The sequence below is a fragment of the Electrophorus electricus genome, chromosome 13 (assembly GCF_013358815.1).
Source record: "Electrophorus electricus isolate fEleEle1 chromosome 13, fEleEle1.pri, whole genome shotgun sequence".
In the NCBI taxonomy this organism is placed as follows: domain Eukaryota; kingdom Metazoa; phylum Chordata; class Actinopteri; order Gymnotiformes; family Gymnotidae; genus Electrophorus; species Electrophorus electricus.
This window is the reverse complement of record NC_049547.1, coordinates 7367556-7388336: the sequence shown is the minus strand read 5'-3', so window position 1 is coordinate 7388336 and position 20781 is coordinate 7367556. Positions and strand designations below refer to the sequence as shown.

Sequence of the window (20781 nt, the reverse complement as noted above, 5' to 3'; positions counted from 1 at the left end):
TATTTATAAATATTCAACTAAGATTAAATTAATACAACATAATTATTTCCATGGATTTACCATGCTAATTAGGATCATCTTTATCTTAGTCTTTAAGGCAAAACTGATTAAACATGCAGACTGTAGACCAGGTTAACAATTTAAGTTAACCATTCCTTACGTCACCTTTTGAAGAATGTTTAAAACGTTGTTATTTTTGATTCAGTTACATATTTTCACTGGCACTGCCTGCTGGACCCATCATGCAATCTTAGGTTTTAGAATGATGTCTTTAAATACAACACAGGAATACAACTTTAGCATGATTTCTGTTATTCTGACAAGGGGGCAACTATTAATAATATAAACAGTGGCAGAATTTATTCATGATGACATGTTCATTTATCATAATGACAAATATAAAGGGCAGTTACATTTATATGTGTTTATAACAAATTCATTACCTCTAGAATAACAGTCTACCTTTCTGACATTCAGAAATATTCTATTACATTTTAGGGAATTTTATGAACCAGAATATAATTAAACATAACCTGGAGAAGGTCAGGGGATGCCAGAAGAAATTATTAAAGGCTGAATTTAGTATTTATAGAAGGTCTGGTTTTTCGCCCCACAAGGACAAACATTTTCTTCATCAATTTAGTCTGTCCAAAATGAAGTCATTCTATTTTCTTTTACTTTGCCCTCAAGAGTAATGGGTAGATAAAATGAAGAAGAACATGTGGGTGTGGAAAATGGGAATGTTATTATGCCGTTGGCTATAAGGTTTAATGGACTCCAGTCCCTTAAACAGCTCAAATGTTAAGTGTCATTTAGCTCTACTCCCAAATTAGTAACAACTAAATAAGACATAAGCAGAAACTTTTGTTCATCTTTATCACTGAAAAAAATTGTTTTTGAATATATCAAAATTTTATTTTGGTTCATATTAATACTGTGACCACTACCACAAATTGTAGGTGATTGTACCATCGGGCTGGTTAGATATCAGGGCAGTCTCTCATAATTAATGATTAAGTAAAACCTCTGTACTAAAATTTGTGAAGTGTTCACACATAAAAACATTAAAGCAGCAGTAGGTAACCTGTATAAAAATATTCTATCCTGTTTGCTAAATCTGCCACTGTCCATGAGACAAATACAAAAAATCAGGTTCTTCTGGCTCTACAGTCCTTGTATTGCCATTTGCAAGAATCCACCATATCCGAATCAAAATAGACCCAGGAGGAGTGTCCAACAGAGTGTCAATTACTGCATGTGCACACGCATGCTCCCACTTGGTCAAGGGCAATCAGTGAGCAGGAGCTTTGCAAAAGCAATGCTGAGTAAACAGCCACCATCAATGAAAACCTGCCATCCCTCCTTTGCCAGCATTAGCTTACATGACAAAGACAAGTAAAAATAAAGAAAAGCAAGCTAAAAAGAAATAATTAGACCTAGACCAAGCCCAGGATCAAACAAAGGATAAACATTGGAACAGTTTTTCAGAGATGGAAAGTGCTAAAGGACTTGTAAGAATTAAAAACCAAGGCTGAGTTAGCCACATTTCTGCTTGACAGGAAGCTAATTACTCCTGCTTGATTTGTTTTTGATTAGATTTTTGAAAAGCATTAACAACAAAGCTAATATGGTAGCTAATGGTTACAGTAACTCTAGCACATTTCTCATTTTACTGGAACATTGCAGTTGGGATTGTTTCCAATACTGCTGCTACTGGTTAACTTTTTTTTTTTCTTTTAAAAATTGCTAAAACTATCTTTGTGAAGTGCCCAGGTAGTTGCATCAGTTTGATGTTTGTCCTGATATGTATATGTCCCTGTACTCTCACATCTAAATATTCTCATATTATAAATATTCTGTTATTAAACAAACATCTAAACACTGAAATAAATGCGTGCTTGTTCATTTACCAATTTACCAGTTATAGATTAATTTTCATGTCTTAAAGATTTCCTTCTGCTTGTCTTTTGGCCAGCAATGTTCACATTTCACAATGGGCACAGTAGTCTCCTTTGTGGAAAACGGCATTGCAGGTGAGGCTGAAGCATAGCAGAGAAGGAGTGGGAGGGGCATGGAAGCTGTGCTTGTTTCCTCTCTTAATCCTATCAATTTGAAGAGTCTAATTGAAGACAGCTTGAAGAGTACTGTATGCAGTCCTGATATGTTAAAATTTGCATAAATATAACTGAGTTGACAATGTAATGTACATCTATTTAAATTATGGTTAGTTGTAAAACAGATAAAGTCAGAGCTGAAAATTCAGTATTTGCACAGAATAGATGCAGAATTGGGGAACCGTTAAGTTAAAATAACCAGTCTGTCTCTGGTCTCTACTTAAATAATGGGTTGAAATGTTTTATTATTCAGAACTCATCTGGCATTGGATGTCATCTTTAATGACCATCTCATCTCCCATTCAGAATGTTACTAAAATTGACCAGAAACTGAAAAGACCCTGAAAATGGCAACAGTAGCTGATTGTAATACAGTATTCTGCCCTCCTTTTCTCATGCTAATGCTCTGAAAAGGACAGAGTTGATGAGGACAGTGTTTAAGAATAATGATAGGTAATATTTGCTCTCATAGGACCACAACTGATTTTCCTGTCCCCCTCCCCGATTATTTTCATCACATGTACATTGTTTTAAAAGGTCATCCTCAGTAATAGGTTTTCTGACGTTCCTGAAGACATTTTACATTTGGCTCCCTTGCAAAATAACCACTGTGGACAAAAAAAAGGAATGGCATACAATAAAAATGCAAGACTCTTACCCAAGAGTATCAGGAATGCTGGATTCAAAATTAGTACTGCAATGATACTGGACTTAAAATTAGAAATATAGTATTCTTGGCTTCAGAGGCAGAGGCCTTACAACACATTCCTCAGTCTTATCTTCTAAGTTCCAACAAGATATTGTGTGTATTATGACAGGAACTCATTAATTGAGATTTTATCACATCTTTATCAGAATACAATAAGGTATCATCTTCACAACCTGAGTCTTAAGAAACAAGTATGCATTTCACTTCACCCAAATAATAAATAATAATAATAAATAAAGGACAGATTTGGTTTTACAAGTATATCCATTTTGACATCTGGCATACTCATCATATTCATATGCTATTTTATGGAAATCAGACAAAAGAAATAGTGGTGACTTGCTAATGCACTTGCACAGTAGGCTTTAGGTCATTCTGTATTATCCTCCAATTCAGAGGATGGTCACCATCCTATATATTATCTTCAGAAAATAACTTTAATTTAAAAAAACTTTGCCCAAATATCTTTTTGATATTAATTACTGTCAGTTACCAAACATTGTCTGAACTTCTATATTACAGCACCAACAAATGTTAGAGAATGGAGGAGAGCATGTTATGATTATGGCAGCTTTTATTCACAAAATGTCATAAGGCAACAGAACATGCTTGGTGGACAATGCTGACTACCCAGTTCCATTTATGTGAGCTGGCAGATGTGTGGAAGGGGCCAGCACCACTGTAGAATAGGGGAAACTATCTTTCTAACCAGAAAGCAGGGCCAATTGTGCTCTCCTTAGCTCCAGGTTATATATGTATGTGGCATTGTTGGGATACAAACTCAGTGACAGGACAGAGTCAGTGACATTTTGGACAGAGAACCATGCATTCATGCTTTAAGTAAAAAGAAATTATGACTCTGGCATGCATTTATCTATGATTCCATGAAAATGCTGAAATGTTTTGTGAATCTTGTAAGTTTTGTCAACTTTGTGAATGTTGTAAATTTAAACACAAAAAACATGTTCTCTTGCACATACATGGATGTCTGCACACAAACAGAGGTTGAAAAAGACAAAAATGTGTTCTTATGCATGAACACAGGGGGAACAGGGAGCTCCATTGTTAATAGAATATAAAAGAATAGATTTATACAGACACTGAAAGAGGCCTCAGGATAATAAATAAAGGTATATGCTCAGGTATATTCACATTTTTGCAAAGAGAAAAAATGAGGAAAATAAGTAAAATATAAAGGGAAACAAAGGGTGACAAATACATGAAAGAAAATCCCTCTTCTTCATTGTTATGTTAGTAATTAATTCAAATTATGGATTATTATCTATTACGTATTTAATTGATTTTAGACCTGTAAACTAATACAACTGTCTAGCATGAGACAGAATGACAAAATGACATATAGTTTTTCCCTGCTATTAAACTCAGAAACAGTTCATTTTGGATCCAAAATACAGCTGGAAGGCTAGAGGATTCTGAAAATATTGCAAAAATCGCATATATATTGCCACCATGGAAATGGAAATTCATGAGCAATCATAAGAAAAGAGTAGTCACAGCAAGTACTTAAGGTAGCAGGTCTGTATGATTATTTGGTGAGCAGAATGACATTTTCCATTCATCTTTCAAGCTCTGCTCAGCTGAAGCAGGGTGCTACGCAAGCATGCTATGATCCATATTTCTATTTTAGAATATGAAGTCTTTTAGCGAATTCCAAAGACTCCAAAAAGAAAAGCCAAATACTATAAAGCTAAGAGAAAAGGAAAAAAGTTAGCTTAGAATTTTAAAAAACTGACATATTGTGTGAGGAGATTAGTGTGAATTCAGGGTATTATTGTATCAGTATATGCAAACATTTAATGTTTGTTATGCAGTGTAATTACAAGAGAATATCATATTCAGAATGGGATGTAGTCCATGATTGAAAAAGTCAAAATATGTATTTTAGGAATATATGTACATCGTTTAGAAGTGTTTCTTGGGAAATTCTTCATTGGACTGGTAGTGTGTTTATTGTGATCAAAATATGTAGTATAGCATAAATATTTAGGTTAATGTTAGAGGAGGCTGTGAAGATACTAGGTGAAGTCATTAAAAAATCAGAGCTCAAAAGCAAAAGGAAAAACAGCAGACATGCTAAATTGGATGCTTATGTCAGAAGACAGGACAGACCTGTTGGTTTGTCCACTGAAAATGCCATGAACAAAAACTTGGACTTGAAGTCTGTAGTAGATGATTTTGCAGCGTGCAAAGCACATTGAACAAACTCCATCTGAGTGACTGTCTTAAGAGCACTGACTTACTTGAGACAGTAAAAAAAGCAGCAAAGCAAGCAAATTGCGTTTTTTTTTTTTATTCGTTAGGTATGCATGTCACTGTTTGCACCTCGTGTGTGTCTGGAGGACCAGGAAGAGAAGGTAGAAGGAGATACTTTTATATTTTATCATACTTGTGTTTTGTCCTGCCATACCATGTTTTAATCTGTAATTTTATTTTATTTTATTTCCTGACTGCGTTGTCATTTTATTATCCTTCTGTTTTACCCTATTCTCTTCTTATAACTCTTATCATGTTTTCAGTTGTGTTCTTGAGTATCCTGAATGCTGCTAATAAATAAAATTTGCTTCATTTAATCTTTTATTTACTTTTTCAACATCAAGTATACATAACATTTTAGTGAAAATAAACTCAATATCAATATTTTTGTGTGATTCTCAAAACAAATATATCAATATCTGGGTGTTTGTTTAGCTTATCTTTACCAAAAGTGCCGAAATGCCTAATACTGTAGGACATTATATTTGCACTAAAATGACTGGGTTACTTCTGATACCTCTAAGAAAGGCCATTATAATGACTGCTATGCCTGACTACATGCGTGTTTTCAAGCCATCTCCCAAAAATACCAGTTAGAAACTTTTAAATTTACTTACAGAAAATGGCTTTCTGCTATGGAAATATCTGTCAGGCTGACATTTTAAAATGTTCTAAAAATGCTTATATAATATAATAACTGTAATATATTCTCTGACTAATACTCTAATGAAGTAGACAGATGTCCTTATTTCAAATCTTATTTAACTGTGTAAGGACATAGGAGACATGTGAACTAGAACTCAGTGAAGGTTCTATTACATATGTTAACATGGCCTCAGGAAGTCCACATACATGTGAAATGTTAATTAACCACCATTCACATGTAAGTAAAGTGAAACCAAGAGCTTAGGGCACATCACTGTCTTATTTGCGGATGTAAAGAGACAAGCATTTCAGTTTGCTGATACTGGGTATCTTCATAGTTTTAACAGCAATAGTTGAAAAATAATTAAATAATGTCATATGAAATTTTAATAAAAAGCAAAACAAGGACCTGCACAGAGCAATGAACCATAACATGAAACATATACATTGCTAGCAATAATTGGTACTGCTTTATTCTCATTAGTGCCAATTAACACTTATTAACACTCATTCCCAGAAAATCTACAGCTAATGGCTTGATAAACGCAAGGGGAGTGCCTGTGCTAATAGCAATGCCCTGAGGGCAACATTTGCTTCTTTGAGCATTGTCAAAGACAGTCAATTCCACCTTCCATGTCTGCCCTGTAAGTTTAATCATATATCTGTTACACGTGCAATTTCCCATAAATATTCAGACATCTATTGCCCTTTAAATTGCTTTCATATAAGCATTATAGAATTTTCAAAACAAATAAAAGATCAAAAGATCTAAGTAGATCTGGCTAAGTATATACATTCATGCATGAGGACACATATGTACACACACACACACACACGCATATTCATTACTGCATGACAAAATTACTGCACGTAGAAAGGCATAGAAGAATAATAGGAATCAGACACCGTGATTGAGATATAATGTAGCCAGTGTCATTTGAAATGGATTGCACATAGGTCAGCATTTATAGATGTGTAAATGTGGTTGGGTAGCCAAGGGTCAGTATAGTTAGGCCAGTGATGGTGCTGCTATAAAGGCGGGAGTGCTGTGTGTTCATAAGTGTAATAACGCTCGGGTAAAAACCTTTGTTTGGTCTGCTTGTGTGGGAGTACAGGGTTCTGAAGCACTTGACAGACGGCAGAGGGCTGAAGATGCTGTGGGTGGGTTGGGTCTCTGCAGATGGTTTTATGGTTTTGCAGCAACAGGTTCTGTAGCTATTGTCTAGTGTTGGAAGCTGTGAGCCACTGATCCTCTGGGCCATTTTAATGATGTTTTGGAGGGCTTTCCTATTTTGATGATAGACTCTATAGCACATCTGTAGAAGTTGACCAGTAGCTGTTGTGAGAGTTTCTTTCTTCAGGCTCCTCAGGAAGGGAGGCTATTGCTGTTGTGTTGATTGACCATGACTGGTCTTGATGAAGAGTCCAAGATGCCTGAAACTCTGAACCAACTATACTCTATCACTATTGATGCTGATGGGATGGTGAAAATTTTATTTCAGTCTCCTAAGGTCCAAGATGAATTACTTTGTTTTATTTTAGTTGAGAGCAAGGTTGTTTTCCCTGCTTTGCTACAGCTCTCCCAGTTCTCAACCTTTTCGCTGTAGGTTGATTTATTATTGTTGGAGATCAGGTCTACTACAGTGGTGTCACCAGAAAACCTAATTATCACTTTGGAATCATGGATGGGTTTGCAGTCATAGCTGAAGTACAGAAGTATAGGAGGGGGCTTAGCACACAACCCTGTGTGGGGGGTATTAAAAACAAAATTATAGTAAATGAACACCAACTGGACATAGTTATCCTCCATTGACCTGCTTTACCTGTAAGCAAACTGGTATTTATCCAGTGAAGGGATGGTGTTTTTATGTGTGTTAAGACAAGTCACTCAAAGCATTCATAACTATGGGTGTAAAGGCCACTGGGCGATAGTCATTCAGGGACCCGTTATCTGTTTTGGAACAGGGATGATTGTAGCAGACTTCAGGCTTGTGGGAACAGTGGCCTTTTCCAGAAAGATGTTAAACAGGCTGGTGAACACTGCTGTTAGCAGTCCTGCATGATGTAGTCTATGAAGGAATTAATTACCTGACACATACGCTGGGAGTCTGAGCTGTTAAAGTGTTCCTCTATACATATTTTGTAGTAGTGCTTCACCTCCCTAATGCCCTTTGTCACGGTACGGCCCCTCCTCCCTCAAGTGTCTGTGTGTGTGTGTGTGTGTGTGTGTGTGTGTGTGTGTGTGTGTGTGTCCGTATTGCCACGCCTTCTTGTGTTGTACACCTGATCCTTGTTGTGTGTAATTGTCATGAGTATATAAGTCTCGTGTCGTATCGTCAAAGTTGTCAGTGTTTGATCCACGTAGTGTGTTTGTGTGTGTGTTGAGTCGTGCTTGTTATTAAAACGTATGTTCTGTTTAACATGCCTCGTACCCGCATCCTCCTTAACCCGTTAAACGTCACATAAACACCGACCGACCGAGGATGCCTGGGAAAGGCCAGAAGAAGAAGGGGAGGAAAGGAAGTCAATGCTCTCCCACAGCATGTGCAGCAAAGTCTCCCGTGTTCTTGGGCACCCTCCTGACTCCTGGTGTGGAAGCAGGGGAATCATACGGAACCCCGGCGGATGACCGGGACTGGTATAACGATTTCCAGTCCTCTGAGTCGGACTCTGTGGACCCCTACGTTCCAGCAGTAAGACCTTTCCTCATCCTGGCCTCGCTTCATGGAGCTACCGGGAGGGAGAAACCTGCTGATCGATTTTGGGGGGGCCCGGTGTATGGTCCGGGATCGGACGGTGCAGAGTCCTACGGAGAACAGCCAGACCAAGAGGACCGGTACTCGGAGATGGACTCTGCTGGGTCCTACGACCCCTACCTGGATGATCATAGGAGAGACCCAGAATAAGGAGAGACAGAGGAGTGCAGCGACGTCTGTCTGCAGTCGGATAGGGGCTCCGATTGTGAGGAGGAAGCTCCAATGGAAGTAGAAGAGTACCCTCATAAGGATCTTCCCTCTCACAGTGACACCAAAAGCTCAGACAGCAAGGAGCATCCAGCACCCAAGGCACTGCCCAGGGCACGCCACCCAGGTGCGAGCAGGCAAACCCGGGTGCCTAGCAGGGAGGCACCGTTGTTGGATAAGGACACTCCCCTGCCTGAGGTGAAGAGCTCCAGAGCATATGCGCCTACGCCGAAGCCTCGTGCAGGCAAAAAGGCAGTGGCACCAGTACCAGCACCAGAACCAGGACAGTCGCCGCTACCTAGTCTGGCAAGGGACACTTCTCGCCAGGCTGGTCAGTCTTCGACCCAGCCAATGACTGGGGGACTGGCTGGGGTTCCATCCCCCTTCCCCGGACTATTGAATGTGTGTGGTGTTGTTCATGTGCCTGTCCTTGTCACCGTGTCTGTCCCTATTATACTAAATGTACTGGTCACTTTGTTCCCTTTTGTGTCTGTGCCCATGCCCATTAGTGTGTACCTCCCTGTGTCTGTCATCGTCTTGGTCCCTGTCCTTCCCCCCGCCACCCTGCTCGCGCTGGCCCATGGCGGGTTGTTTGGTCCTCCAACGTCACCTTTTGGAGTTGGTCTCGGGGCTGCAGCCCGGTAGGCTGGCGCGCTGGGAGTCGCGCCCTTGAGGGGCCCCTCCCCCCTCAAGTGTCTGTGTGTTTGTGTCTGTGTCTGTGTGTGTGTGTGTGTATGTGTTTATGTGTGTGTCTGTGTCTGTGTGCGCGTCTGTATTGCCACGCCCTCTTGTATTGTGCACCTGATCCTTGTTTTGTGTAATTGTCATGAGTGTATATAAGTCTCGTGTCGTATCGTCAAAGTTGTCGTTGTTTGACCCACGTAGTGTATTTGTGTGTGTGTTGAGTCATGCTTCTTATTAAAACGTATGTTCTGTTTAACGTGCCTCGTCCCCACATCCTCCTTAAATCGTTAAACGTTACATCCTTCCTCAGAGTGACCTGGCTGTTTTATAAGACTTTGGATCTCCTGCATGGAAAGCATTATCCAAGGTTTTCAGTTGGAGAATACACAAATACAACATAACAGTATATTGTCCATACAGAAGTTCATGTGGGCTAAAACAGAGGAGGCACAGATTATATCCATGTGGCTGTTCTGAGTGGCTTCCAGTTTGAACAGATACCAGTTTATGATAGTAGTCCTGTAGTTTAGTCATGGCTCCCTTTGGCCAGACTGTGATAGTTCGCACAGTGGACTTTGATGATGAGGGGTCTATACGCTGGGGTCAGGAACAAAGTAATATGATCAGACCAATGAAGGTTGGGGGAGGGTGGCACTTTGTAAGCATTTGCTACATTGCAATAGTGTCCAGTGTATTATTTCCTCTGGTTGGAGAATAAAAAAACTGATAGAATTTGGGGAGCACAGTCTTAAGGTGATTAAAATCCTCTGCTATAATAAACACAAAGTCCAGATGAGCATTTTGCAGTTTGTTTGTCACATTATGCAGTTTATCCAGTGTTAGCATTAGCTTGCAGATGGACATATACTGCATTTAGAATCTACACATTTTCCATAGTCATGGCAGTTGGAATGCTCTGCACCTCAGCATTATAAATTTTAATTCTGGGGAGCAAAATTATTTGGTAATGTCTGTGGAGATGCACCAAGCACCGCTTGCATATATACACATGCCATCTTTGTCCTTACTGGACTCAGCTTTCCAATCCATTCAATAACCAGACCAGCCTGTTGGTTCGACAGCTGCATCGGGCATGTTAGCATACAGCCATATTTGAGAAAGAAATAAGGCACAGCTGTGCATCCTGTGTGAAGAAATCCTCTGTCTCAACTCATTGATCTTATTGACTAAAGACTGGGTGTTTGCAAGCAGCAGACTGGGTAGAGTTTGCTTGCCCAGGGAGCTCTTTAGCAAAGCATGAATGCTGGCTTGCCTACCCTGCTTCTGCTTCCTCTCACGCATCTGTGCTGCATCCCCTCTGGGGTGGTAATCCAGGCAAGCATTGATGTGAGGAGAAGTTCATCAGGAATGTTGGAATGCGCAGGTGAAATAAAGTTTTTATTCTAATATCTAATGTTTCATGCAGAGTGTTTATTGTGTGGGCTTGTCAGGACTGCGTTTAAAGTGGACTAAAAAATAAAATAAGTAAAAGGTACCAATCTCCGGGCTGCTGTGTTCATGAGTCCTGCCACCTTAATATTATTATCATCTTAATATTATGAATATCCTGTCCTTATAGTTTAAAAAGGCCACTAATAAGACATTTGACACCTAAATTGCAAATCTACTGAAAAGATAAATCTCCTGAATCAAGATGCAAAGAAATATCACTTTTGAGTAAAACCATTCTAATCCGCATAAAATTTGGCATTACTCTGTACTTTACAAACAGCAGCAGGTTAAGTGGGCCGCAGTTTTTTGCCAAGAGTGCCATGCTAGTACAATGATTGAAATAAATAAGTAGGCTATTTCACAAAAAATTATACATGCTTGCCATAAATATTAACAGCTATAGTAATAATTTGAGGTCAGTTAACTATTTATTATTGTCATGTTTACCAATTGCTTATTTGATGACAGCATCATTCATTTTTACATTTCTTTTTGTACCCTATATGGCCCCACCAGTACATAATTCTTATTGCCTATGCTGTGCTTTATAGTCATTACACAAGCCAGCTGGCTTGTTAACAGAAAGCAGGCTTGTTATCAGTGGTCCTCTAAGTCCAGTGGTTCTGTTTTACAGATATTAAAGTAGTGAGTACATAGGCTAAGAGCCTGGATAGATGTTAACCACAAATGCATAGTGATTAATTAGGTTTTCCGTTGTTCTATATGTCTATATGTCACAAAATTGGCCTTAGAGTTTTAATAAATAGGTCTATTTTAAACAAACGTTGTTTTATTGCACATTAACAGAAATACTTAATAGTGGCCTAAAGTCGCTGTCCTATAGGTTCCACATATAATGATTTCTACTTTGGCAGTCTGTAACTGTGAAGAAAGAGGGCAGGCATCTGAGCAGCACATGGATAAATGGGAGATATGGGATGTAGAAAGTGCAAATTTGTTAAACAGCTACATACATCACCAAGCAACATTAACCTGCTAATGGAAAACACAAGACAAACAAAAGTGTCTTCCAAACCTTCCTTTCAGCCAAGTCAAATTATGGCTTGTAAAAGATGTGAATAATTCAGAAGGAAGGCCACAGGCACAGAAAGCAAGCTTGTTATCAGTGGTCCTCTATGTCCAGTGGTTCTATTTTACATTTATTTGCATTCTCACATTTACTAACAGACTCCTCATACAATTTATAGTCCTGTGCTATACTACTTAACGATAAATTAAAGCACATTCTTAGACAAATTCTTACCATAAAACTAAGTTTTACCAAAAAAACCCTGTTAATTTCTAATGTCTAAATATTGCACAGAAGAAAACTATATCTGATTACATTGTCATACCCATTGTAAATTAAATTTAAGCATAATACCCTAATCATCAAATCATGGTAAGATGGGGCCAAAGACATAACCATGTATCTTATGGTTATATAAGGGTGTACAGCAACAAAATTAACCTAATTAAAATCCTTAACAAAGAAAACAATGTGAGCACTAAAATTCTTACCTAAAGAATACAAACAAAGCAGTGCCATAAATCCTCATTACTTAATCCTGAAACCATTCCAATGTTTGCTTGTACTTCAGTTCTGCTTGATTTCTTTTGAGCAAATTCACTTAATCGGCTGCATTACTACCCATTGCCTTCAACACAAACACTTTCACCTTCTCATTTACACAATGTTGTGCCTTCTCTTTAACTACTATTATCTGCCAGCAGTCACAACTTTTCTGAGCATTCTGACATATGTAAACATGCTGTAATTTATTTTTCTCATTTGCAAGCCTATTTTTTAAAGTCATGTCATGAAGAAATTTCATTTTGCAAATCACATCATTACCGCTGAAATATGCTGTAACATGATCACCTCATGATACATTTCTTTATTTATATAACTACTCTTAGCTGGAAGGAACAAATAAAGCAAGTCAGGGATTCAGTAACTTTAAAATGAAAAGCAAATAGCTCAAGAGTAAATAAACTCTTAGGTGCTGTGTGCTCAGGCTGTACAAATTTTTACTAGATCCTACAGTGAACATAATTATTTTCCAAAAGCCTAGCAACTGCTCATTAAGCTCTGGAAATTGAAATGAGGATGCATTTTGTGTTTGATCCCCTAAATTTTACTGGAAAAAAAGATCCCATTTTCAGGCTTATAGGACTTTGTTCAGGTGATATAGTAGACTGCACATGAGTTAAAAATTCCTGAGACACAAATGTTAATACTGACTCAAAGTTCTTATTTCACCAAAGCAGATAATGTAAGGAAATTAACTTTTACTGTTCAAATAATGTAGCACTGATACTACTGACTTGTATATATGACCTGTGTGTTATCCTTAAGGATCAGTGGTCTGGGTAAAAAGCATTTGCAAAAGTCTGTGTTGGCAAAGGTTACACTAACAGGTTCACATAAACCTCCATGAGAATCATACAGGGAAACCACAGAGGCCCAATACTAACTATAGCATTCTTTCCTAAAAGCACTGATGGGCAAAAATTTAAAAAGTCTTACTATTTGAAGACTCTACCTGGGTTAGGTATCAAGAATCAGAATCTACTTGAAACCATCTCTTGTAAAATTTTCTGGTAGACAAAAAAAATTGTAGCATAAAAAAACCCTGATTATTAGAAAGTGGAAAACTATCTAGGATTTTAAGGCACTGTTTATGAAAATGACAGACTTATCTGTAACTGTGTCGACAACAAGTTCATAAATAGTAAAAAAAAGAATTCATATTAATTGTATGCTATCAAAAACAACCCCCCCACACACACACACAAAATAGCTAATGAATGGATTATGCCTCTGTTGTTATGACAGTTAAATATTTTCAGTTATATAGTCTGCTCCATGGGTCACAAATGTAATTTATACACAATTACTAGTTTAATTAATTTTTAAGCAAAACATGACTGTCGGAGCAGTGGTGTAAATCTCTGACATCACAATGATTAGAATGTTTAATCATTCTTTTGCAAATTATCAAATGCCTCTTGTAATCTCAGTTTTCAGCATCATTTATTTCAATTTAATTGTTTTGGTGATACACAAATGTGACTGGAGTAACTATTTACATTGTATTAGAAAAACAGACAAGTGAATTCTCTAGATTCATTGTTTTTGAACAATGGATTCTCTGGATTCAATGGATTCTCTGGATTCATTGTTTTTGAACAATGGATTCTCTGGATTCAATTGATTCTCTGGATTCATTGTTTTTCATTGTGCTTGAACATTGGGGGGGGGGGGGGGATGGGACAGAAGTACTATATCCTTTTAGTTTTGCACTTGTAGTTCTTTTTTCTGCAAACGGGAGGCCATCAAGTGCAAGCAGAAATCTGCATAGACATGCACAGCCAACAATAGGTTAAATATAGACTCGGCAGAAGAACCAATAAAAATCTGACTTTCAGCTGGGGGGGGGGGGGGGGGGGGGGGTACAATGAGTAGACTGTTGCAGCTCAGTTGTCCAGTAAATGTTTTTACTGCATGCTTACTATTTTGTATAGTAATGTATAGCAATGTATTATCACATTGCTACATTTACTTAATATTTGTTGAATTTCTTAATGTGCTTTCATACTAAGCTAATATTTTATGTTCTTCATGGATGCTAGCTAGTAGTTAGCTATTTGATGGCAGCACAAGGATGCCGAAATGATGTTGACACTGTGACAAAAAATGTATTGTGAAATGTTCTTATATAGATTAAGCTATACATAATGCTGAAAGTAAGGTTTAGTTTCTCATTAAGATAATGTATCTATAGAAAATAAACTGGATCACAGAAATCACAGAAAACAAGGATGAAAGAGACAATAACTCTTGATCTCCCCTGGTGATCTGGACAGGTATGCTAGCTTAATAATATCGCTTTTGCACCAATACAGGCCAAAGTTTATTTATCTTTAATTCCAATAAGAACAGCATATGTATAGCCTTTGATCACTGAAGGTCTGTTGTAGCATACACCATGCTGGATAGTATGTGCATTTTCAAATTTTAGAAATATGACTAGTGGAAAAATTGACATACATCAGGCTTTGAAAATTTCAAGGTCAGCAATCTAGGACATGTTATGGTATGTAAGAACTTAGCATAGGCCTGTTCTTTGTTTCATAAATATTTGGAGAATGGAACAGGAACTGTAAGATGTTTAAACTCACAAAATATCATTTAAATATAAATTTGTTGAATAATCAATTTACATAGTCTAACTATTCAAAACTACTGCCACCAGGACATGATACCAAATTTCAGTAAAGCCGAAATTCGTCCAACCACTTTTAGAGGTGTGGTGCCACCTGTGGTGGTGGATTGACTATTGTGAGAAACTTGGATGCAGAAAATTATATTAATTAGATTTTCTTGTTTTGTAATACATTTGTAAAGACATAAGTCTAGAATATAAATTTTATCACACAAATACAAGATATGCTGTTTCTAACTGCTGTGACAAATCACACATCATACACGCTTCAGAGATATTCACCCCTAATAATATTCACTGGTTACTACTGTGATAATCTATTAACTGAACTCATCAAACAGCTCACAATGAATCTCTGTAGTGAAAGATCATTCAAGATAATGTTATAGGAGTACAAATTGTGGTATATAATAATTAAGTTTATTTAGAAAGCCAAACAGTGTACAAATAAGCGTTAAAGTAGAAAATCGGTCCTCTAAATACTAGTTAATATAAACTTAATCTCAAAATAATGATTTGCACATGCATAATCAAGTGATCAATAAGTTTAACAGTAAAACCTTTTCACATATTTAGCCATTGCTCTATGTACACTGTAAAAATTCCATTCAAATGTGTCTGTTAGACTTATAATAATTGGAAGGTTATAGTTAAGCAGACAACACTTTTTAAAATTGTTCCTGATATTTTCAATCTCTCTCTCTCTCTCTCTCTCTCTCTCTCTCTCACCTTAAGATGCAAGTTTCTTTTCCATACATGTATCTTACAAATAAGGAAAGTAATGTGGAGAAAAACAATCCTTCATGATATCTTAGGTGCCATGTTGGGTTTAGAGTGTTAATATGAAAACATGTGTACTATGCTTTCTTTCTTCATTGTTCACAACTTTTATATGATATGCTTAAGTGTAAAGTGGGGGTTTGTAGAACTTGGGCAGGGGAGACTATCACACTCTCTTGCGCATTAAAATTATTCTTGAATAAAAAGTGACAACCTTTGATCTCTGTCTGCACCTATGAATTTGTATTGTGTAACATCCATAAGGTAAGAATTTAGTCTTATGAATAAGTGCTTTATAGAAAAAAAGTAATATGACCTCTCTGTACCACTGCTTAAGCTACAACAAAAGTTGAGGTCATGTACAGATTTATGAATTCACTTCCTCACTAATCCATAGAGGCTTCCATTAAATAACAGCACATCTGCCTTTGTTAAAAATAAAAAATAAAAAATTAATATAACGTCAGCAATTGTAGAAATGCCATGCATAACTGCTAACGCATAGGCTAGATGTTAAGATTCTAGTATCTAAATAATAACCACTGCAAACATTTTCTCAGGTGATGATATATGCTACTTGACACTCCTTGTTTTCCATCACGACAACACTAATTTCACTAGAGTATTTATACTCGTCCTGAACCTGTGCCCTCAGCGTCTTTCGCCAATGTAACCCCACAACTATCCAAACTACTCTTTTGGTTGATACCACTGGTTGCATTTCGATATATTTATTTATTTAAAAGCCCGTTTTAATTGCAACAAGACCCATAGTAGCTTGCTGGCGATGTACTACGGATATATAGGCACTGTAAGAACATGATAACTAGGTTTCCGTTATGCAGTTTACAGTTAGAAGCGGAACACATTTTTTTTCTGGTCTACAGTAACTATATGGCTGTACAGATGATGCGACGACGTAGGCTAGCTACATTCAGTAGCGTCAAGCACGCTCAGGTGTAGTCAGTACCATTGAAGATGAATGATGAAGCTTCAGCATTGCTTAAATATATAACGCTACATGCATCATTAATACTAAGGAGGAAAACAGTTTATTTTTAAGAGTTAATTTAACGCAAGACATGTTTGATATTTGACATAAAGGTTATTTATGATTAGGCTTACGATAATGGTACTTAATTGGAAATACCATTAAAATCAGAAATATCCAGCAGACGCATTTTTTACAAGGTCACCGTAGCTGTCTTTTAAAGACATTTACACTGCACATGCACATATTTCTTCTTACCGTATACTCCCTGGCAAATAATGCCCTTAAGAAATGCAGCCAGCAGCCACAGGAGACCAAAAACTATATCCATCTTTACGTTAGTGTCAACATGTCCAGTTCTGTGGCGACGGGTTCCTCAGGCGGCAAAAGACTTTAATATGGCACGCGCAGTCTAATTTCTCACGTTGTTTGGCAAGGGATTCAAGCCAGTGAACGTATAAAGGAGACAGAATACAACATTTGAGAGACCTCCTTGAAAGGTCATATTATTAGCCGACGTACATAGTTTGCTTTTGCTTCTAGTGGGTCTTGTCGTTATCAGGGAAAAGGCAATTCACTGGAATGGGCAGAGCAGATGATCACGCAAGAATAATCTTCAGAAAACCTTCCCCAGCAGAAACACCGACTCATGGCAAAAGTAACCTGAATAGTCATTGAAAATAAAGACTCGCAGACTGATAATCTGTCTTCTTCGTCGTTTTTCGTCGGTTAAAAAATATCACTGATGATATCAATGAACAAATAACCAATGTAACCAGTTTTCCGAAGAGACCCCCTTCACCCATTCATAATCACAGAGTACCGGTGAACGAGAAAAGCACAGCAAGATGATATTCCTTGATGCTGTGGGAAACGGATGCAAGGCGCTCACAGTCAGCCTACTGATTTTCTGTCCTCGCACCGCGTACGAGTCATCTCCGACGGTAAGGTAGGATCCGTTTAAGAGCTCTGTGACCTAGTTCATTCCACCAAGGCCTTTTAACCCGGCGAAAAATGATGTCACATATGAACGTATGCGTTATGTCCCCGATTTTCTTGATGAATCGCAGTTCAGAGGGAATGAATTTCAAGGGTGGTCAGCCACGCTGCGCCATACGTGCTGCGCTGGAACGCCGAGACCCAGCTGGCTGACTACGTCAAAGTGTGCGTGAGCGCCGAGCTCTCATTTGTATGAGGAGCACTCGCACTCGGAAAAACGCGCAATGCTCGGCTAACGGAGCGACGCCAACTGTGGTTCATTATACAGCGAAGGGTATCGTTTATATAGGCTTAAGACTGCTGCTTAAGCTTTGCTTTACTTGCTGCAGAATTTTTGTGCGATATAAATCGCTCTTGTTAGGGCGTATGGTGAGTTCGTTTTCATCGAGAGCATTTTTAGCACACTGATGTCTGGGCCTGCTGAAGCAAAACTTCAACATTAATAGTATATTAATGCAGTTGCTGTTGTATATAACATGCTGTAGAGCTACACGAAAGGTTATCAGCATGTGCTGATATATACCACTCCTGGTGTAATGTTGGTTAATAGTTTGCATGCCATGTTCGGATGATCGCTAATTAATGCACATAGGAGTAAGCACATGCCCTATAAGTACTGCCACATAGACATAAAGAAAAATATCTAGGTATCAGGCCCATCTTAGCTATTAAAGGCACTTAATGACACACTACATACATTTTTGGAAAACACAATGTGCTCAGGTTTCCTTTCCTTATAAATCTAAATGACAAGTTCTAGATCAGCCTTGATTATAATCAATGGGCCAGTCTTGTCAGATGTGCTCCAAAACTGTGGTTGTGTACATATAGTGCCATCTTCTGGAAAAGGAGAAGGGGAGGGGTGTCAACTGGTAAAGATATGCTAATAGACTATATAACTGACTACGACTATATAACCCTTTAGGGTGAAGGGAACTAGGTGAACTGCATATAGATGGTTGCTTAAGACTCTGAACCCACTGCTCAGTTTGTGTAACAAAGTGGTTTCTAGTGATGGTCTTCCTAACACTTGGTTCCTTCATGACACATAAGGTCAGTTATCACATTTTCAAGCTGCCCCACAAGCAATGTCAAAAGAGTTCTCAGCATAGATAAAATTTTGTGAAGCTGAATACAAATCCATAAAATGTAACCATCACATTGCAGTTGAAATACTGAGTGATATGCAACATTGAATATTTTAAATTAGAATGTCAGGATGTATAGGCTACTATATACATTGAATATATGAAGGTACTCATTTTTTGGAATGCAGGCAAGTATTCATTAAGCGTACCTTGTTCTTTGTGTGATAGGAAAAATTAACCTATTTCGAAGATTTAACCAAGTTGCTATGAAGTAAGAACAGCAATCAAAAAATGGAAGAGTTCAGTATTTTTATCAAATAATACAAACCTACAAGAATGTAACCACAAGATGTAGATACATTCTGGTCCATTCACATGTTGAATCCAATTTACAGTTTCACGCCCATTACTCGATATTTTAATATGATGAAAGGTTACACCAATACAGCAGAATGCACATAAGGCAACCTGCATGCTTCTTGTACAGTCCATTACCACAGCAAAAGGCTCACTGGCATACCGAGTGGCAACCAGCTACATATTTTACATGCAGTCCTGAGGCCGATAGCTTGTTTGATAGCTGGTTGTACAATTAGCAGAGAAATAGTGTTAGGGTGGATGTCATAGTTGCAGACAGGTGGTAGCTTAAGGCTCATAAGCAAGGCAGTATACAGAGCCTGGCTGTGGAATCCATGACACAATACTTTCTTCACATGCTGATTTGATCATAGCCAGAAATGTTTTATGGAAGTCACATAAATGTTAATGTTTTGAGATTTGCCATAATTTCTCATGTTTTGAAATGCCCCAAAGACATATTAGAATAATTGATTAGCTGTTAATCTTACTTAATGCTGTGTTATAGATGAACTGAGAGTATATTTTAACATTAAAAAGTAGCCTATTTAAATTACATACCAATGATAGACAATGTAATATGATGCCCCACTAAAGCCCAATCAAGATTACTAATATGAACCTGGATCACAAAATGTAAGAGTACTTTCAACCTCTGTGTGATGTATACATCATATATGATTTTAGCCCACATACTAAACCTTTGTGCTAGGGTAGTTAAAGTGAATAAACTAAGCCACAGATTGATTTCTCAGTTACTGCTATAGAATGCTGCAAAAATATTTCCAGATGAATGCACGTAAATTTCACATAAATACATACTTACACACATAAATTCCACATAAATATATACTTACACACTCACCCTCAACTTTATTAAAATACCAACCTTGTCCATACACTCTCTGCAAAATGTATTAGGTACACATTACAGACTATAGCGCATTGCCAGATTCAATATGACAGTTACCTGCTCCTCTGTTTATCACAGGTCAGTTTCTGACTAAAGGGTCACTGCTAACTGGAAATTACTTAGACCCTTCTCAACACAGAATTAACACTGGCATTGTAGTGTGCTTTGAGGTGGTCAAAGTTCCTCAGGTAAGGCAGTGTTGCTATGGTTTGTATATGGATTAATGTCACTGCCATTGACACTCTGTGCCTCCATCCAACAGCAGTCTTATGGTCAGAACTCAGTATCAATAAAGAGTTGGAGGTTGGCTAACACAAATTGTCCTTGACAACAGAAGGACACCAAATATTTATCTGTGTATTACTGAATAATAAATTGCTTGACATGGAAGGTTCACCACAGAAAATGCATAGAACAGAGAAGACACAGAAGCTCGTCTATACTTTTATGCTTTTCAAGAAATCTATGTTTATGAATATGCTTATTAGGCTAATTAAAAACACCCCTAACCTACACACACCTATCCCCTTTCCCTGGTAAAAAAAAAAAAAAAAGATGAACATGTTCATTGGCAAGAGGCAAC

The 20781-nt window shown here is 37.8% G+C and overlaps 1 protein-coding gene and 1 long non-coding RNA gene across 3 annotated transcripts in view; one reads left to right on the top strand and one right to left on the bottom strand.

Moving 5' to 3' along the window:
- Positions 1-17971, bottom strand: part of mdga2a (MAM domain containing glycosylphosphatidylinositol anchor 2a) — a 132542-nt gene extending 114571 nt beyond the window's left edge. For both annotated transcript variants that reach the window (XM_027000392.2, XM_027000393.2), the window contains exon 1: positions 17100-17971. In XM_027000392.2, coding sequence (XP_026856193.2) covers positions 17100-17172 — 73 coding nt within the window. In that variant the 5' untranslated portion in view covers positions 17173-17971. The remainder of the gene's footprint in view (positions 1-17099) is intronic.
- Positions 17716-20781, top strand: part of LOC113571450 — a 27656-nt gene continuing 24590 nt past the window's right edge. The window contains exon 1 of the long non-coding RNA XR_003410001.2: positions 17716-17785. This is a non-coding gene — a long non-coding RNA (uncharacterized LOC113571450). The remainder of the gene's footprint in view (positions 17786-20781) is intronic.